Source organism: Lipotes vexillifer, unplaced genomic scaffold (genome assembly GCF_000442215.2).
Source record: "Lipotes vexillifer unplaced genomic scaffold, Lipotes_vexillifer_v1.1 scaffold370, whole genome shotgun sequence".
NCBI lineage: Eukaryota > Metazoa > Chordata > Mammalia > Artiodactyla > Lipotidae > Lipotes > Lipotes vexillifer.
Genome location: NW_006772699.1, coordinates 158,471 through 180,640, shown reverse-complemented (window position 1 = coordinate 180,640; position 22,170 = coordinate 158,471). Strand labels below are relative to the sequence as shown.

At 36.4% G+C, this 22,170-nt stretch overlaps 1 protein-coding gene across 1 annotated transcript in view; it reads right to left on the bottom strand.

The window, feature by feature from the left end:
- TENM2 (teneurin transmembrane protein 2) overlaps nucleotides 1–22,170 on the bottom strand; it is a 1,025,435-nt gene that overhangs the window by 934,151 nt on the left and 69,114 nt on the right. Inside the window, exon 2 of the mRNA XM_007447833.1 lies at nucleotides 11,618–11,893. Coding sequence (XP_007447895.1) covers nucleotides 11,618–11,893 — 276 coding nt within the window. The remainder of the gene's footprint in view (nucleotides 1–11,617; nucleotides 11,894–22,170) is intronic.

Sequence of the window (22,170 nt, the reverse complement as noted above, 5' to 3'; positions counted from 1 at the left end):
GCAGATGTGAATTTCCTTTCATCATGTGGAATGCAATTCTATCCTTGGTTTGTTATAAATTAACAATCTGAAGTAAAGTCCTGCATTCTGAGCAACAGCTGAAATATTCAATACGGAAAAAAATTCCCTACCCTACTCAGGGTTAACTTTTCTTCTTTGGTTAATGCAACCACTTTCAAGCCTGATAGATTACATGTGTGTGTGTGTATGTATAGACATATACATATATATTTCTATTGTATATATATTTTTAATTTCTGTTCCACAGAAAATAAGTCAGATGATTTTGAGAATGTAGCCAAATGATTTTCATACCTATAAATGAACATTTTAAACCATCTGCAGAACTAACAAAGCACAACAGGACTTACTCTGGGGTCACTGTAGGCACTGTAAAAAGTTAGTACAAACTAAAAAATGAGAAGGATGATTCCAATATCTTCTCACCTGGAGAGGGTATCTAAATCGTAAAATAAGAAATACAAATAGACAATAAACACATGATTAGTTGCTCAGCCTTACTTGTATTCAAATAAATGATAAAAATATTTTCAGCAATAAATAGGAAAAATATTAAGATCGTTTTCAGTGACTTCTGAGCACAAGTGTGTGTGTCAGGTCATTTGCACATAGTGCTGGTGCAAGGGTAAACATTCCTATAAAGAAATTGGTTGAAAATGATTACCATTTTAAATAACCATGTATGTACTAAATCTTCTAGGAATTTATCATAAGAAAAGAATTTGGGATGTGCACAGGAATTTAGCTACATGGATTTTACTCATCATACTACACTTTATTGTTTCCAAAAAAAGTAAATGTCCACTGAAAGAAAATTGAGGAAATGTCTCATGCTACAAAAATTCTATGAACCCCTTAACTATTGCAGAAATTAATGTCATGGGAAAAAGTTTATAATAGATTTACTGGGAAAAAAACATGATGCCAACTCTGTACAAATATTTACACTGCATACACACATATACACACAGCACACAGACTGCAAAAAATATGCACCAAAATATTAACCATGGTTATTTCTGGTGTCAAATTACATGTGGTGATACACACACATACATGGATATTTTCATACATTTTAGATATACTTTGCATAAGTATGTAGTTTACACATATGTATATTTATGTACATATATTGTGTATTAATATATGTTAATATGATGTATTATTGATATCTCAATTCGGACATTATAAAGAATTAACCAAAAAAACTGGCTTCTTCCAGCAATTATTAGTACTAAAGTAAAAACTGGTAGCATTAGGATTCCATTTTATTTTAAGAGCCCAGATGGCTGAGGAGCTTTAGAAAGCAATGAAGAGGACAACACTTTGCATCAAACCCTATGGGACCTGGTAAATATATTTACTCTTACTTAAAAAGAAAGACTGAAAGTTGCAAAACGTGATACTCATCTTAAAATGTTAGAAAAAGAACAAAATATACTCCAAAAATTAAAATGAGAGAATTATGAAAATGAACTTAATGAAAAAAGATAAAAACTAGAGAAAATTATAAAGACAAATAGAAAGCTTGAAAGAAAAAAATAAATATATCTCTTTCAAGACTGATTTTTGTAAAAGAATGAGGGATAAAAATATAAAAGATTAGGGATGAAAGGGAAACAACACAGTTACAGAGGAACTTCAACAAATTACATGAGAATATGATTCCAGAAGAGCAACAAGGAGATAGGAACAGAAATAATCTTCAAGAAACTATTAATCAACCTGGAATAGTTCTAGCCAATGTTCACCTACAACACACTAGCTGTTCCTTTGAAAATAATGTTATGACCTGTTTTCCCTGTCCATAGCAATATTTGATGCTATTTTATTATTTAATCATGTGATTTAAAAGTAATAAACACTGGAGTCTGGCTGTTGTGATACTATATGTGCACTATGCGTACTATATGTGCAAGCATAACAGATTCCTCTGCAAGGAACATTCTCTGTACTCTGTGAGTTTCAAATTGATGCTTTTTCAAATTTTAATATTTTAATTATAAATATTCGATGTTCATATGCTAATCAGGGCTTAATTTTTCCTACTGAAATGCCAAGAAGAAGGACTCTCTGTAATCCAGAGATTTCTTGGGTCCTCCTACTTAGATTACAGCTTCTCTCTCTGATATCACTGCTTCTAATTTTGTTACCTTCCTGTCCAAACGTGTGTGTGTGTGTGTGTGTGTGTGTGTGTGTGTGTGTACATGCATGTGTGCTTTAATCAGATGCTTCCTAAAACATTACTGTTCCTGCTCAAATAAACGTTGAGTTGTTCTCTAACTCTCCTTGGTCAGACCATAACTCAAAGCTCTTGGTCATCTAGTTCCTACACCTCTACTGTTATATATCTACTGCTGTCCAATGAAATTACTATGTTCCCATTAGTCTGACTTGAGTTGGAATTTGGGGGAAGACAATGTTCCTGAAAAATCATCATCTTTGCACCATCTCCTCATTCCACAACCACCATACGCATTGGTTTTCTTTCATTTAGAATATCCATCATCTCATTCCCACTTATATGAGTTCTAATCCTCATTTACAACCTAATTAAAACTGTCTCCTTAAAGCTGCCCCTACTATACCAGTCAGCTGATGCATACAATGTTTATATTCTTATTTCTCTACTGAGAAGAGACAGGGATCTCTCTATAAATGTATAGGGGTGCTTGCTTTCTGCGATAAACAAACAGCAAAGTAAATATTGTTTTCTATCCGTAAAAGAACTGGAAGTTGACACAGGGAACTGAGAGAAGAAAATGGGAATTGTATCAAAAAAAGAGTAAGGTATGATTGGTACAAATAGCTCTGAACAACAAGAAAGACAACCTGTTAGGTTGCCACAAGATAATGGATTATCCAAATATTCCAAGGAGAGACTGCTGCTTAGACTTCATCTCCTGGGAAATAAAATGTCTAAAACAATAGTCACTTAACATTTTGTTATATACCTACATCAACATAAAAATTTTGGACACACTTCCAATATATACATTTCTGCATTTATGTACTCTACCATATATGTGTGTGGGTGTGTGTAGTACATACACTGATACATTACACGTACTATAAAATACACTCAAAAAATAGAGAATTTAAGGATAAAGGAAAAGAAGCGTACCTTTAAATAAAAGCTTTAATTTTTTTCTGCAACCCAGTGAACCATGATGTTCAAATCACATTTTGGAAACATGATCCCACCAATTTTAACAAGAGGGTTGAATGAAAGAATAAAGAAATTAGTTCACTGATGGGGTGATCTTTGCTAGATGCAGGGTGAGGGGGGTCAAGTATTAGGGCAAGAGATCATGATTGGGAAGGGAGGAGAGACAGAGAAGAATACATTTTATGCTGCAACTAAATCAGCCTCTCCGCCAAATCACATATGATCTCTCTGACAACTCAAACTGGTTCAGGGCTGCCGAGAGTTCTTATGTGGGAATTGAGAGAAAGAGGGCTCTGTTACATTCATTCTGAGGCATGTGGATGGAACGGTATACTTGGAACAGCGGCTTGAGGCCTTAAAGTGACCAACAGAGCTCAAGTTAAAAGGAGGTCGGCACAGGTCTCTCTTTTCTCCTTCTCAACAGTACTCATTCTGGCATTTTCATAAATACCCTTATGACACCATTTCCCTGGCATTTGATCAATTTCTATTTCCTGATATCCATCCCTCTCAATAACATCCTTCCTCCCAACTGAACTCCCCTCCATGCACACACAACACAGACACACAAATACAAAGAGACACACAACAGCTTTGTATAGTGTTGGGCATCCAACAGCCACTCCCAAATGTTTTTCAGAAATAAAATAAGGATCCCCCAGACTGAAGTGTCTCCTCATCTGTGATTACTTAGCTTACTTTTTGTCAATACTAAATAAAACAGAACGGAGTTTTATCAGCATCACACACGTTTTGTGTATTAAAATATGCATATTTAACCAATGTGCATTACCTTCCAAATACCAATTTTCTTTTTCTAAAAAAAAATATTTCAAAGATCATTCTGGATCAGTGAATGTGTGACAGTGTAATTTCTTGCATAAAATACACTATAAAGAAATACTTCCTGAACCTTCTTGTGAGCCTAGCTCTCTCCACGTAAATCCACACCCTCCTTTTTCACATTTAACGCAAGCATAAATAGTATTGCTATAGTGTCGATCTCTTCTACCCACTTCAGGCCAGGCCAGTATAAAACCCCACGAATGGAGTTTCCAAAGTATGCTACCTCAAATATTTCAATCCCTTCCATTAGTAAACATGCTTGTATTTCAATTATCTTCTCTCCTTCACACATATCCTTAGGATACAAAGAGAACTGGGAGTATATTGTACTGTGATTCAGAGCCGTCCCTGAACAATACTTGGATATCCTGCTTATCCATGTAGACGAACGTTCCTTAGCTTGTGGAGCACGATTTCTGACCCGCTTTTTCCCAACTCAGCATAACCCAACAACGCTCCTAGTCTTTCTCTTTTGGGGTGCTGGAGGTCTTCATATATCACTGCATTTTCCTCTTCTAGTCTTTATTGTTTTTCACTTCATTATAACAGACTCCATAAACCACTCGCCTGATCAAGCTGAACACAGTACAAAGTCACTTTCCTCCTCTTTGAATGGCTTCCTCCTGAAAAGCCTCAGAGTTTTCCTTAATCAGCTGAAGTAGCTGAAGTTTTTTTTTTTTTTTAACATCTTTATTGGAGTATAATTGCTTTACAATGGTGTGTTAGTTTCTGCTTTATAACAAAGTGAATCAGTTATACATATACACATGTTCCCATATCTCTTCCCTCTTGCGTCTCCCTCCCTCCCCCCCTCCCTATCCCCCCCCTCTAGGTGGTCACAGAGCACCGAGCTGATCTCCCTGTGCTGTGCGGCTGCTTCCCACTAGCTGTATCTATTTTACGTTTCGCAGTGTATATAGGTAAAGTAGCTAAAGTTTTTAAAGTACGTTCTCCCTCCATCTATTTCCTAAAAGTCCATCTAGATCCTTTTACATTAAAATAACTTAAATGTCTGTGTTAAAATGAAAGGTTCTGACCTTAACTGTTCAATACGTCAGGGCATCTACTTCAGAAGATGGGGATGGAGTATCACCCACTTAGCCTCCCCCAGTCCACACGTACAGTTACTTTATTAATTTCCATGCTAAATTGATTTTCATTTAATTTTATCGGAACCCCTTTAAACTATTTTAGAAATTTGGTAGAGCAAAAGTAAACCCATTTTACAGATAAGCCAAACTTACAGAAAAGAAGTAACATCACTATGCTAAACACATGGTAAATTAAGCTACAACTGCTGGTTTCTAGCTTTCTTTCTACATTTTTATGAACTCTGATTTCCCTAAAGTTTGTACATAGGTCAAGTTTGGTCATTCAAGTGCTACAAAGGCTAAGGCAGACCTTAACTGATAGGAGTAGCGTGGAGGGAGCTCAGGTGAACCAGATGAAATGGGCTTGTCTAGAGCTGCTATGGTTACTGCTTCTATGCCTGTTTGTCCAGAGGGAAACCTGGACAAATGTTAATGAGTCTTGTACATTTCAAGAGAAGCCAAAAATGAAAATTTCTAATATGAAATCTCCCATTCTTAAAATGTTGATTAGTAATGTACAATGTGTTAAACACTGCACTGACCAAATGAAATAACTCACGGGCTAGATTTGCTTGGGGACTATACATAGCTCATCACCTCTGTAACTGATGACTATTCCGTGACTCACTTACCTCTACGTTCTACTGCTTTAACATTGCTCAAACTGAGTTTAGGGAAACCGTGAAAGGACAATCTTCTAGGCAGTTCCTTCAGCTAGTACCGAATAATACTCAACATTACATCACCAGTAACCTTTTTTCGTTTGTGTATAAGCATATAGACGTAATAGGTACATATGTGCAATTTCTGTTCTGTTTACAAATGTATCACTTGAAATTTTCCCCTTCCCCTCACACATCCCAGTTTCAGAATGGGTAATTGAAATGTCTCATTACTTTTCATATGCACTTCTCAAATCCTGTCTGATTTGATTTTAGGTTCTGAGCAATTCATCCTGATTCAGTTGTGTGTAGAAAATATATACTATCAATTTCCTTAGCTTTCACTCATTTTATTTAATACTTGATTACATCTCTCCCCCATCTTTAAATTTAATTTGATCCTTGACAAACAACAACTAAACTAAAAAGTGACCGAGCAATAAGCAAAAAAGTTAAGAGTTTTCTTCTGAGTTAAGAGGCTTCCACTCGTGAACTGACACGAACATGGTGCGTCTCAGCCAGTCACTGCCTTTGCTCTTAACTGAAGTGAAAGTACAGACATCAGAAACTCAGCAGCTTAAAAAGCAAATGATTATCCACCAAGCCCAATGTCTCCCCGAAGGCCTGGAGATTACATGTGTAATAATCAGGCTGCCCTTGCCAAAAGTAAGGCTTAATGCTTCATTTTTTTTTATTGTATTTATTGAATGCAGCCATTGCTTGATAGCCCCTCTGAGCATTAACAAACATGAAAGAAACCACCAAAGGAAAGAAAGAAATATATAAATAACGAAAAACCATGCCACTAAAGTTTATAATCTGGAACATGCAGTCCTGGAAATCCGGCACATACTCTTACACTCCTTCAAGTACTCTGTTCTACTTTAAAGTTATGCAAGCACTGCTTAATTTGCCAAAAACCTGAATCTCTGAGGTCCCATTTAGATGCATTTGCAAAATACCAATCAGTTTGCTTCTTGCTTCTGTATCATGCCATGTGACAATGAAATATTCCTAAATTTTGTTTCTGGTTCTATATTATTATCAGCTGTACTTTAACACTGTGATAATCATATATTTAGGACTCCCCTGAATAACTTTTTGTAAGATAAGGTGCCCCTATAGCCGCTAGTATGTGGACTTGCAGGGAACTGGAGCAGAGTTATTAAAATCAAATCATCCTTGCATTTAGGAAGAGACAAGACTAAGAACCTGTGACATTTGGTTCTCACGTCCTTCACTTTTTTTCTATCCATGATAACTCATTTCACATTCTTCTTTATAAGTGCTACTCTTTCAAATTTGCAAGTATAAAAAAAAAAGATAAAGTTTAGAAACACAATGTGAAATAATGGTCATCCAAAAGGGATTAAAGTGTGATTTTTGTTTTATTTTTAAGGGATTGAGGTAACATTTTCTTTAGCTACCATGGAAGTTTTTTCCCATAAAATCTGGCTGAAAAAGAAATCATCCACATATCAACATCAAAAGTACAAATACTACCCTATGATTTTGTACTTAGCTCTTTAACTATTCCTACTCTGAACATTTTTGCTTTTGTGAAGAGCAAAATTATGAGCTCTTGGCTATCACTGTCTGGTGCTGTTAGTAAGATTTTATATCTGTCCCAGGCACTCTCTGTAATTTTTACATGTGGCTTGGGGGCGGGGAGAAAGGAGTAGAGCGGATTATAAAACACAAAATAAATTTAAGAATATGTAAGAGGAATAGAGTGGGACAGAAATAGAAACCCACTGGCAGGTCTTGGGTGTGTTTGCTTACAGGATACCCTAATGTTAAAATCTACTGAGAAGCTGCTTTTTGAAGAGAAAGAAAGAAGACTTATGAAACTCACCTCCTAGGACAAATGAAGGCCATGTAGTTGGAGGTAACGATCTACAGTGTCCTGGTACTAAGGGAACGCCTTCCTCCCATCTGAGTTCACGCCCCATGTCTCCATTAACCTGCGACGAATACCCGGGTGCACTCAAGTTCTCTTGAGGAGAGAGGAACACTACAGACCTCTTCCAAGAGGACTCACAATCTAATAGCACCTGGGTTCCCCAAATACGCTTCACACAAATCCATTAGGTGCCGAGAGCCAGCCTGCTTTATAAATGCATTTGGTGAAATATAATGGAATTAACCCAACATTTATATTTTCATCCTCAAAGTAGATTAGGAGAATTACAAATTTCCCAGTTGACAACAGATGAAAATGAACGCTGTCCTTATTTACTTTGGGTGGAAACAAACAGGGCAAAGGAGGGATACTTTTCTTAAAGCTTCATCCAAGGTCAGATTTTGTTTTCTGTCATTTCTGGCTTCCTATCCCAGAGCCAAGCTTATTTTCTTTGTCTTTTCCTTTTTTTTTTCTTTCAGGATTTCCAATACAATAACTGAAACTAGAATTATGCTAAAAAAAAAAAAAAAATCTCAAGGATATTTTTAAGTCCCCAAGGTAAAGAAACTGCCTAAGGGGGTCAAGAGTGTGCAGACCAGATTTTTTACAGCATGTGCTATTTCGCATTTTTAAGAAGGCAATTAGTTATTCTTGTGTATTAGTGGCTGCCCCTTTTTCTCCATAACTCAGGTGATAAAAAGGGCCTTGGAGAGGGCATATTTTAAGTGGGACATTTATTACCCAAAAAAGGAATGATTCTAATTTAGAGTCACTGGGAAAGCCCTTTCCAGAGATGCAGTTAAATTTCACAGCTGCAAAAGCTTGGCCTCGCTGTTTCCAACTCTCACTGCCATTTCTAGCTAAGTCATCGTTAGCTTAAAGATAGAGTTAAAGAACCTGATAAAATAACCCGAACACGAGAGTTTTATCTATTTAAAGCAATCCAAGGGAGCACAGTATTAATTTGGTGGCCATGGAGTATGTGTAAGATGCAGAGCTGTGCGTGGTGATAACCTTGAAGAATCTACACCTGGAAAAAAAAAAATAAAAGGGAGAAGGGTAAATTCACCTGTGTGTTTGGCGTGATGGGACTTTCAAGTTACCAGTGACTAGTAGGTCATTTTTGTCACAGCAGCATGTACGAAGAACTGTTGACAGTTAGGGATTTTTATGACGTGAGTTTGAAGACTGGATCCATATTTTAGGTTATAGAAAGCCAAGTTGATTTTTGAGATATGTCTTGACTTGCTACCTATGCTTAGCAAAACCACACTAGGAATTTTCTAAGGCAATTTTAAATAAGCGCTGTGAAAATCTCTGTACCCCAAGATCCCACCATAAAAATGAAATAAAAATACATGGGGTCCAAAGAAAAGATTCATTCCATGGCCACATATCCTTAAAATCTAAAATGGAATTGGAGGCTTTCTTTCTCAGAGTATAGATTCTCGTTACTTCCTCTTCAAGGGAAGCATATCTAAAAGGTTATTGATTTGGTTCTGAAGGACAGAGTGTTTATTACGGAGGAAGCCATGGCGGAGTACGAGTGTGAGAAATTAATGATGGCTTTGTAAGTGTCCATGCTGTGGTGTGGAACCAGTGGGGCAACTGTCAATCTATATGATAATACATTCCCAAACTTCATAAAACCAGTGAGGTGAAAATGCATTGATTTTTGGGGGGAGCTAAATAGAATTTATCAAAAAGAAAGGGCAAGAAGTTGACTGAAGTTAACACCTCAGGCTGCAGAGTAGCTCACACCTCACTTTTTATTTGGTTGAGGAGTTTATGATGTGACGTGTACAATTTCTTGTTTTTATTTCTGGGCCCCAAGGAGAACAGAGCATGCGTCATGTACATCTTTGGAATCTGTGAAATATTGAAAAAATTAAAAAAGAGAAAAGGAAACACATTCTATCTGTACATTTTTAAATAACCATCTATCGCCTAAGCTTGAACTCTGGCTTCAGAATCCCCCCTTCATGCTCTGCCAGATTCAGGAACAAAAGAATGGCTTCCTGGTTCTAAGTACATTATCTAAGTTCTTTATGCAATTCTGATTGTATTAGAACTAGCATTACAGGGAAAAATTGCCACACTGTATCTAAGGGTTTATTTCCTATCAGTACACAGGGATTTATACAGAGTGCCGCAAGGTGAAAACTGTTTGAATGTGTTTCAAATGATATTGGAAAAAAGCAACTACTGTTGGTTTACATCTTTACCTGTAAAATCCCCTCAACCCTAACAGTTGTAGGTAAATTCAAGGCAAGGCTTTTTGCTCCCTTTTCTTCTCTGGAAACCTCCCCTTATTCGTTGAGTTTTTAAGATGTATACAGCTTAAAAAAGAAAGGGTGCGAATTCTAGGAATATGTATAAATAATTCTTTATAGATGGTGCCCATGAGACCAGCGAGAATTCCAACCATGGAACATTTGCTAAAATACCTTGTTTAAGATATGCCGTAAATTCTTGGATTACAAATGATTTTATTTATTAGGCAATCAAAGTGCCTCCATTTAAATAGTACCTGACACACACTGAAGTGGAAAAAGTACATCAGTAAATGGATTCAATGTATGCCTTTATGAAAACTTCTGAAAGTAATTTCCCAACAAATAAGCACCTTTAGAGTGCTGAATGTACCAAGTGTCAGAATTCTGTTAAAATTCAAAAGGAGTCAAGTGCAGATTTTTCCTTGAGAGGACACCTTGATTAGCTACCTGAACTGAGACATAAGGAAGACACATCCCCTTGTCCTCACCGCAGAATAAATTATTTCACAATTAAACATAAATTTAAATGCAACACAGTGACATCTTTTAGAATATATGCGACTTACCCAGGAAATGATGTATTTTCAACACGGTTTGGAGAATAAACAATATTTAGCTATGCTTTTGTATTTACAACAAGCTGCCTGCCTGCCTGCCAATTTCTTTCTTTTATTTTTTAAAGGCAAGAAAATACTTAGAGCTGCTCTAGTAGAGGTTTATAATATTTATGGACACCTTCTTAACTGATCTATTTGTAAACATTTTAACGGTAATTCTTTTAGCAAACACACAATATATTCATAACAAACCACATAGCATCTGATGTTTTCTCAATAAATCCACCGTACCTAATGCAATTTATCTTTTAAAAAATGTTTTGGACTCAACACGGTTCTGAGTTGCTAAGAAAGCCACAAATAAGCACCTTCTCTCTTTAATGACTTGCTTAGGCTTCCCTATATTTGCTGCTTAATGATCAGAAGCAGTCAATTTTCAAAATTTCATTAAAACACATCCACAAAGCCGATGGATAAAGCAACAGTGATTTGTGACAGAAGGTGTGGGAAGCCGTGAACCTACATAGGTACCAAGGAGAAAAGTAAACATAGACGAGAATACTTTTTTGAAGACAAGTCTCTTCCTATTTGTCATTATTAAACTCCAGAGCATCTGTTCCAAGTTTGATCTCCAATACGGATATGAGGCATTGCCGCCTGGAAATGAAAGTCTAAGATAAGGTAGGATTCTTAAGAATTCTTCATGGAAAAAAATAACCCAGGTTGCCATTTACTGGGAAGGGGAAATCAATGCAAAGACCTAGAAACTTGTGGAGAGAGGACATTTTCTAGGTATAGGTCATAGTTTATCAAGTTGCTTCTTTTGCAATGCAATTTACTTGCTAATAAGACCAACTGACGATGCCTGAATAGTGTGCTATCATCAAAATGTGATTTTAAAATTCTCTCCTCATTTTTTGTGTGTTTGAGGTTTGCTGGTTTATTTTCCCCCAGCTCAGCGTGGGTAGACAAGGTCGATTTAAAAGAAAATGAATGGTTTTTATATGCCTCTTTATTAAAACACAAAAACATCCCAAGCCCCACATTGTGCAGTAGCCAGAACATTAAAAAATATTTAAGAAGCAGGCCTACCGTTCTCATCATCTGACTTATTTTCGTTGTCAGAATCAGTCAAGGTAAGGGCCGAGTTTTCACGACTGGACAGGCCGGAACTGCGCCTGGATTTTATCCCTCTCCCCCACAATCGGATGGCATGTTCTGGAGACATCCCTCCCTCTGTATCGGAGTCGGCGTCAGACCCTGTGCTCAGAGAGTAGCCCTGGTGAAGGATCCCCATGTCGGAACAGTAGCCGCTTCGGTGCGGGGAGGGCTCACAGATCCCCAGCTCTGCAAGGGTGAAGTTAGTTCCTAGGGTGACAGCAACAAAGAGACCGATTAAAATTTGTGAAATGCTTTCAAACTTCAAATTTATTCTTACAAAAAGCAGACAGACATTTTCCTGTTCAAAAAATATACCTGATTTGCTGTAGTATACAGCTAAGCAAGAGTATTTAGGATACTGGGGTATATTTGAGAACAAGAGCAACAAAAAAGTAAACGTCTAAGATTAATTTTAATCCTAGAACAGAATGCTCAGATTTTATTTGAAAAAATTTTAAGTATTTACTGTTGTCTAGGTAGCACCATGTAGCTGATAAAAACACTGGATTTATAAGAGGAGCTAATATATACCAAGCACGTGCTTTGCTCCAGGCATCTTTTATTCTGCAACTTTTAATTTACATTTAAAATTTTCACAACGACTTTATGATGATGATAATATTACTGGAATCATTCTGTCAATAAGGAAACTGAGGAACAGAGAATTTAAGTGACTTACCCAAGGTCACACATCTAGACTGTAGTAAAACCTGGATCTGATCCTTGAGCAGTCTGTCTTCGTGTCAAAGAAGCTTAATCCTCCAATAAATGGGAGTGGTGGCCAGGAGACCTGGGGACCAGTCCTAGCTTTCCACTGGTAAGCCTCATTGTGGCAAGTCTCTCTTAACAACTTGAGCCCCAGTTTTCTCTTCTGTAAAATCTGGGTATTAATCTCTTAAATTCCTCTCAGAATCACTGTGTGTTTTATATGTGATAATACATACACCCAAGTTTGTTCTTTTTTTTTTTTTTTTAAGTGAGTATAGGTAAGGTGTTAATTAAATGAGCATCCTAGAGATGGAGTTAGTCCACTTTTATTTTGTTTTTCAATTAACTGTTATTGGAGTATAGTTGACTTACAATGTTGCATTAGTTTTAGGTGTACAGCCAAGTGAGTATGTTTTATATACATATATATATATATATATATATATCTCCATTCTTTTTCAGATTCTTTTCCCATATAGGTCATTAGAGAGTATTGAGTAGAGTTCCTTGTGCTATACAATAGGTCCTTATTAGTTATCTATTTTATATATAGTAGTGTGTATATATTAATCCCCATCTCCTAATTTATCACTTCCCCCCACGTTTCCCCCTTGGTAACCATAAGTTTAATTTCGAGATATGTGAGTCTGTTTCTGTTTTGTAAATAAGTTCATTTATATCATTTTTAATCAGATTCCACATATAAGTGATATCATATGATATTGTTTTTAAATGGTATCAATTTCTTTTTGCTAACATAATTTAAAACCACAAGCGGGTTTTATCAAGGACAGTGAATGTGTGCACATGCGGGGAGTGCAGGGGTGGGCCTGTGGTTTGAAGGGAAGCGGAAGAGAATAGGCATTTATTGAACACATCTACGCCACCATGTGTTGGGCATGGGGCCAGGTACTCTAATAGGCTTTATCTCATTTCAATCTCATAAAAGCACAGCAGTTTAGGTGTTAACCACTTTACAGGGAAGCTAAATACTGTCTCCAAGGTCACACCTGGGCAAGTGGCAGATCCACGAATCACCTCTACATCTGCAGACCCCAAGCCTACGCTCTCTCTGCAGTGTCAAATGGTCTCAATCAAAAACCAATTGGGCAACATTTTTGCACACTGAATGCTTTATCTATCTGTGTGCTTTAACATTCAGCTTCTTAAAAAGACATTTTAAGGTTTCACTGCATATTAGATGGACTCATGTGGTCCACTGTATTTACTGACATGTAAATCTGATTTTTTAATTCTTACCCAATTTATGGGCAATGAAATAAATGTAATGAGGAAATGCACTTTTATGCTATAAGTGAAGAAAATCTTCTAAATAACACCAAAGCCATGGGCTTACTCACTCTCTATATATTGATTACATTAGAGACATTCATGTCTCCAAACTCATGATATAATTAACACTATGATCATCTACATTCATGATATCATTTCTCAGATTTTATTTTTTAAAAGCCCCAAATAACTGTTTATATTAACCTAGTATAATGTTAATTTGTGATAGACACAAGTGTTTTTATTCTGAGGCTTTCCTTTCCCTTCTCTACTGCACACTGAACTTCCACAGCTTATTTCACTGTGTAAATGGGATCAAATCCAATACTTGACACAACTGTTTCTGGAGAGTGAAACCTGTTCATTGGAGAGCCAACCCAAGCAAATATTTCTGTGGGGGGCGGGGTCATTTCCTACTGCCTGTCCAGGGAAGAGGGGTGTTTCCACCACCACTCAGTGCAGTTCTAAGTGTTTATTCCCTGGGCACAGTTTCATGATGCTGTCTGAAATTCTCTACCCAATGTATTCTGTTCCAGTTTGCGTCCTCGGCAATTAGGTATTGTCTTCTAATTGTACACTAAAATGTATATTTCAGCTTCAGTAGTCTATAAAACTAAAGCTATTGAGTTCATATATATCTGATATTATAATACTTTTCTCTCTATTGTTGCTTTTCTCATTCTTCAGTCATTGGAAAAAGTCATTTCATGTGAGCATTCTCCCATCTTGTCTTCAGAGCTCACATTCATTCTGAAGGGTCATGAGGGACATTGTTTCCTTTTCCTCCAATAAAGGAAAACAACCCAAACTAAAACATACATGTTTTTATTCCACATGTGGGAATTTTGACCTCTATGATTCCATTTGAAATGGAGTGTGTATGTATTAAGGCAACCTTCCTGATGGTTTTCTCACATCTCATCATCCGGGACTAGCTTCAAAGACCTCCTCAGGAAAAGAGAAACAGCCCTGTGAGCAAAGGAAGCCTCAGCTTTCTGAGGAGCCCACGTGCTCTTCAATCTGGGTATTAGAAGTCATAGACAGGGAGCCTAGGGCATGGGGAACTGTGGCATTAATGTAGTGCCCCTTCTTTGGTTATGACATTTACTTGATGATAAGAAATAAAGATATTTTTCTGTTAAAACAAACTTGAGATCTTCATAAATCAGTGAAAATTTGCATGCATTTTTCAAGTAATCACAATGTTAGAAAAGAAAGAAGTGTACTTCAAGAGAGAGTTTCAACTTCAAGCTTACAAACCTGAAGCTGCAAACAAGAAACACTGTAAAGAAAACTCAAGGTATTAAACCAAATTCACCAGAAAAAGTTCAATAAGTTCACACTTATAGAAAGGCAGGCTTTCCTCTAAAAACAGAGTTGTTTCTTCAAAAATATTCCCTTCTCAACTCCTCAGCTTCATCTTCCACTGGGACCACACTTCCCCAATGTTACCTGCTCCCCACAATTCCTAGTTTGGTACCTTTTTGTCCTCAACAAACTCAGAGAAGAGAAACCTCACTCTAAGTACCAAGTCTTTCCCAAATTTGCTGGTTTAACATATGAAGCTGGAGAGCCATAGACATAGTAGAAAGGAAAGACTGGTCTCACATTTATTAAATCGCTCAGCAAATATTTATTGTTCCTAGTGCTGTGCTAGGCCTTGGAGATATAACAGTGAGAAGTATAAAAATACAGTCTGTGACATTTACAGTCTAATTGGGAAAGGGGCATTAATCAAAGAATCACATAAAACAGTACAATCTATACAGTGATAAACACTATAGAGAAAAGAGCCAGGGAGCCATGAAAGGTCATCCGGTGCTCCAACCCTTCACCCTGTCGCAGCTTGCCCACCAGATGTTCACCTAGTGGTAGACACGAGGGACTGGGAGTTTACTCCACAGAGAAGTTATCACGTCCCCTTCCATTTGCTCTTACCATACCCAGTTTCCCAAGCACTCCTCTATGTGAATTTATTTCAGACAAACATTTTTCATGTATTTTGGCTTAGACGAAGTCCTCATGTTATACCACTTTGCTTAGCATGTAAATAGTACAGGGGAATGTTAATATTATGTCAACTTATTGTTTTACACTTACTTTGCTCATTGATGGAAGACTGATTTGGCTCTAATTCATCTTGTATAATTATGTCTTTATTAAGCTCCATGGCAGCTTTGAATAGAAGAGAGAAACTAGTCACTGTGTGATTCTCCAAGCTAAGGTTTCTAGTGGAAAGCAGTCAACATTTCACTCCTTCTTTACTATCTTGCAGAGGATAAAAAGAGGCACAATACTGCAGCATTCATGGAACACATATTCACCCTCTATCTGCCTCCAACCTCGCTAGATCACTAATTAAAGCGGGTGTGGTCGATGTCTCCAACTCCTTCCATCTCAGGTGTGTGTTTTATGGCTGTTGCCAATACACTGCTTAATGTGGCCCCATATTAGATTGTCAAGGCCAGAGTCAATATTTTGATAGATGAATGATTACACAAAAGCAATGATATTTATATCATGGAATTTTATTAAAATTTAAGGTGTTATCAATGTCTAAATACTGACACTGAGAGAACAGCAATGTCTAAAAATTGTTAGGTGATCAGGATAGCAGAACGCAAGTCTTTAAAAATAACTCCATTGATAAGTCTCTTTTGCTTTAAGTTGTCTTTTTTTTTTTTTTAAATCGTAATCTCAGTGTATGACCTGGATCCTTTCCAAAACTTTTTTAGAGAAAAATTTTGCGACAGGCATCAGGAGTCATCCTTTGACCAGCTAATTTTATTTGGGGGAAAAATCCTAAGGAAGGATGTGTCAGTGCACTGTGATCTTGGCTTTATTTTCTAAGTTTTTCCCAACTTCTCGCACTTTGAAATAACCTTTAAGTAGGAAAAGCACATATGTCGCTAAGTCAGAATTATCATGTCATGGTAATACCAGCGAATACAAATAGCACTGAAAATGTCAGCATTTGAACAGATTTTTACTATGAGGGCAGGAAGATAAAAGTTAACCGTAGTAATGGGGACGGGTACAATATAGAAAACTTTTATTATCTAAGTGTTTACTATGCGAGTCCCCTGAGTTTAACAGAAGAAATTTCACACAGGAAAGCAAAAGTTGCTGTAACATGAAACTAGTCAATAGTAATCGCTTACGAAATTAATCCCCACCCATCCCCACCCACTTACTAGTCGTATCTCTTCTCTTACCAACCACCGTATTAATGTCTATATCATCAATTAGTTGCTGATAACAGGAAGTAATATGGTGCCAATCTGAGATTAAATTATAAAACTTGTGAAGATGCAGATATCCATGAAGTCAATAAAAGTGATGCTAAAAAACACTAGGATCGTAATCAAGGACATAAAATAACGAAGATTTAACAGAATTAAGCTGTTAACAACAGAAAATAGAAATGAATGTCGGCATGATCAAAAGATGATGGCCTTCTGGCTCTAGATTAAGATAAAATTTCCCACGTCTCTCTACACTTCCCACTAAAGACAGCTAAAATCCCTGGACGGTACATGCAAAAACTACATAAAATGAGTCTAAAAGAGGTTGAGAAGAAGACAGATCTATTAGGGTCCTGGGACCTGAGGAAAAACGTAGCTGAGTTCTCTGGGGTTTCTGTTTGCCTCATATATCCCAGAAGTGGTGCTGGAGAAATCTGCAAATTGGAAATACCAATGGAAGCAGATAAAATAAACCCAAAGTAAAGCCTACTTCTATGAGGGGTCCTTCCCCACCTCCACAGACACACCAGGGTGGAATCAAAGAAGACTGAGTGGTGAGGTGGAACTTTCACTGTCACCCAGTGGCAAAGAGCTTTCCCTGATTCCCTGCAAAGGTGTCACTGGAGTCCATGAGGGGATTCTAGACTTCCATCTACACACCGTGGTACTGAAGTACCCCTCCCTCTCCCTGCTGAAGTCAGAGGAGGATAAATGTGAAATCTAGTTTCCCCACCACTGGAGGGCTCATGGGGAACTCTAAGGAGGTGCCCCTCTCTCTCTCAACCAGGTTGGTATCTGCAGGGTCTCTCAGTGGGGAGGCTGAAAACCCAACTCTGCCCAGTAACAAGGAGGCATCCCTCCCCACTTCACCCCAATTCCCGCCCTTGTCAAAGCGGGTCACGTGAGGAGCCTGGACTTTCACCTCCACCTGGCAGTCAAGCCTCAGGGTCCCACTTTCCCCACTGGCTTGGTGTCAGAGGAGGCCTGCTGAAACAGAAGATTTAAGTAAGATCCAGATTTTCCAAACATAATACTTCAAATAGCCAGGATACAATAAAAAAAATCATTCATCGTACCAAGAACCAGGAAAATCTCAACTTGAATGAGGAAAGATAATTATTTAAATAAAAGGTTAATGAGAGGCCCTTTGGAAAATTAATGAATCCATCAAATATTTTCTTTGCAAAATATGACCCCCTGTGATCATGCTGCAAAATGCCACAAGGAATGAAAGATGTAATGTTGTACAGTCATACAATTGTGCCATAAAATGTGTATCATGCCCCACACAAATTGCTATTCTTTATCCTTTTGAATGATTATAGCACATTTGGAATAATAAATTGTATTAAACATAAAATAAAATATACTCTTGATAATCAATCTTATTTTCTCAAGATAAAATCACAATAAATTATTCTTACTATTTAATATGACATATTGCTTCTTTCTAAACACTGATTCCTTTTGGAAGTGGCCTTTTTTCTAGGATCATTTATCCTAAGACAAAGAGAATCTCTTGTAAATAAACATGGGTCACTTTTCTCAAGCAAATGTTAGACTCTACACGTTAAAGTCAGGAATGAATACTCACTCCAAACTTTTTAGCAGATATTTAAGAAAAAAACACAAATCATAATGTTATAGTTCTCTTTATCACAGAAAGTGAATTTAATCAGATGCTATAAGCTTTTGCAAAATAGAAAGCTATCAAGAAAAATATCGAAATTATAAGAGATAAAACATAACTTTCATTTCGGTTTGATTCATCAAAATGTATCACCAAATTATTATCTTACATTGAATGTCAATACTTTAAATTTTGAGCAATTAAAGATATGTGTAAGCTACACAAAAAAATCAGTCGAAATCAGTTACCAACATTATCTAAAGTATTATTTTCATAAAAATTTAAAATCTACATATTTGTACATGCAATGGTAACAATTTTGAAAGCCCATGAAGGAACTACTTATGAATTCTAAATTTTATGCTTGTGTATACTAAAATTCTTCACATCAACTCTCTCTTAATGCCCTTCTAAAGTTCATCTGATTTTACACATTCAGATAGTTTCCCAAATGTTGACAAAACTGTTCACTAAAAATCCTGTGGCTTAAAACTACAGAGTAGATGTACATGCATTATTATTCATAAAATTTAGGTCCAATATTTATATTTCAAAAAGACACTTTAAGAATCAAAATTTTCTTTTGTGTAGACCACCTAAATGTTTATATTTTGGTATTTCTAAACTTGTATAATAATTATTTTGGTCTCTATCTGAATCTCTGTCTGACATGTCACAACTTATCCAATTCGTAACTAGAATCACTCCAATGTTAATAAACACATTCCAAATCAAAGAAACACCAAAGGCTAGTGAAGAGAGGAAAGTTTCCAATATTTGAGGTTTTTCCTGTAAGCTTTACCCCCTCAAAGCCGAAGGTAAATGTGGCATTCTCCTCTGATACGGCATTTTCACACATTCCAACCAGAACAAAGCCCAACTTGGAAAACCCAAAAGCGACTACAACAAAGCATTCTGCTGAACAACTGCCAGTTCAGAAATAGAAAGGGAATGCTCCAGCTAGCTGGAGACTCTCTTCTGATGAAAATTCCAACAAGATTAAAAATCATTCCAGTATTAAAAACTATACCAATCAGTTACCCTATGTAAGAGAATTACAAAGGCATACAGTCATCTGACCCTGTGAGACTCTGCTTCTCCAGTTTTTTTTATTAATTAGAAAAAATAAAGAAATCAAAGGACAATAGTGGGTTAGCTCCAATGGTCTAGCTCTTCTAAGTTTGAGAACGTAAGTAGCCTACTTTTACTGAGGACTTCAGAATGTGGCAGGCGCTGTCCGAAATGCTTTTATATACAGTTTTCCAATTAATTAGGACCGCAGCCCTGTAAAACAGTCACTATGGATACGGCCTAGGGTTAAAGTGCGAGTTCCAGTGTCTGTTTTAAAAATACTCGTTGACCATATATTCTCAGAATTAATTACTTCTGATGAGTCTCCACTTACTCATTTGTAAAATAAACGTAAAAATAGCACCTGCCTTCGTAAGATTCTTGTGAGCACTGAATTAGATAAGGCAGGTAAAAGTGCTTAGAACACTACCTGCCACACAGTAATCACACAACAAATGTACATAATATAATGATCATCATCAGTTTACAAATGAAGAAACTTTGCTTTTTTAAAAAAAAATTACAGAATTATTAGCTCTTTTTTTTCTTGAGTTGATTTTGAAAATTTTGGAACAATACATTTTTCTAGGAAAGTGCCCATTTCATCTATGCCTTCAAATGGATTGGCACAAAGTTACCCAAATATTTTTAAGTCCCTTCAAATTTCTGCTAGGTTTGTATCAATAGGATGCTGTCTTTTTTTTTTTTTTTTTTTTTTCATTCCTGACATCATTTATTTGTGCTTTATTTTAACTGGATTGGTTTTAGCAGTGATTGAATAATGGTTTTTGTCTTTCAAAAAAACAAATTTTTGCTTTTCTGATTCTATCTACTATCTCTACATATTTTCTAGCTTATTTATACTTACATATACAAATTATCCCTTTTCTCTTTCCTTCTTTGAGTATAGTCTATTGATCTTTTCCATATCTTTAAAATTTGATTTCTTACGTCATCAGTATTTGGCCATTTTTCCTTTTTACTGTATGCATTTTAGGCTATATATTTGTCTCTTACGGACCACTTTCACAGCATCTCAGAGGTTTTGATTCACAGCATTCTCGTTGTTTAGATCTAAATATTTTCATATTCCTGATTAACCTATTTATTAAATTTCCAAATGTATTGGGATATTTTGTATACATTTCTGGTTTTGATCTCTAATTTAACTGTATTTGGCTAGAGAGCATCATTTTTATGTTACTAAACTTTTGAACAATTTTTACATTTGCTTCATAGCCTGCTAAATTTTTATAAGTATTTCATGTGTATTTGAGAAGAATACATGTTCTCTAATTACTGAATGCAAGATTTTATATATGTCAATTAAACAAAATTATTAACCATGCGTTCAATTTTTCTACATGGTACTAATTTGCCATTTGATTGTCTTACCAAGAATTGACAGTTATATGATGAAATTTCCTACTATGATGGGTGTTTTCCCCCACAGCTTTATCCATATTTGCTTTATCTCTATTTAAGGCTATATTATAGGTACATATATGTTTAGAATAATTATAGTTTTATCAACAATATGTAGTGATTATTTCAAATAAATTTTTGAGATAATATTATTTTGAGATAATATCTAATAAATTTTTGAGATAATATGTTTTTTAATATTAATTATATTTTACAAGGAATTTGTCCATTTCATCTAAATTGTCACCGTTTATGACAATGTCCTTGATTTGGGATATTTGTGTATTCTCTCTTTTTTTTTCTTGATTATTCTAGCTATGGCTTTAACAATTTTGTCAGTTTTTCAGAGGACCGGCTTTTGGCTTTAATATTTTCATTTCTTTTCTATTTCTTTAATTTTTTGCTCTTATCTTGATTATTTATCTCTACTTATTTTGGGTTTCATTTCCTCATCCTTTTCTAGGTTCTTGAGGTAGAAATGTAGATCACTGATTTGAAAACAATTTTTATTTCTTAAATAAAAATACAAACTTACCATCTTCCCCTCTTTAGCTGCCTCTCACACACTTGGATACGTTGTACATTCATTATCATTCAATTCCAGATCGTTTCTAATTTCTCTTGTACTTCTTTGATGCGTGGGTTACTTAGAAGTGTGTAGTTTTATTTCCACATACTTCGGACTTGCCTAGATTTCTTTACTATTAATGATTTCTCACTTAAGTACTTGGTGGACAGAGAACAAATTCTCTAGGATCCCCTCTTGAAATTAACTGAGACTCACTTTGTAGGCCAGAATACAGTATAGGTTGCTGAATGTACCACTGAAAAATACAGTGTATTCTAAAGTTGTATGTAGTAGTCTATAAATATCTATAAGGTCAAGATGATTAAAAATGGTGTTCTCGGGCTTCCCTGGTGGCGCAGTGGTTGAGAGTCCGCCTGCCGATGCAGGGGATACGGGTTCGTGTCCCGGTCTGGGAAGATCCCACATGCCGTGGAGCGGCTGGGCCCGTGAGCCATGGCCGCTGAGCCTGCTCGTCCGGAGCCTGTGCTCCACAATGGGAGAGGCCACAACAGTGAGAGGCCCACATACCGCAAAAAAAAAAAAG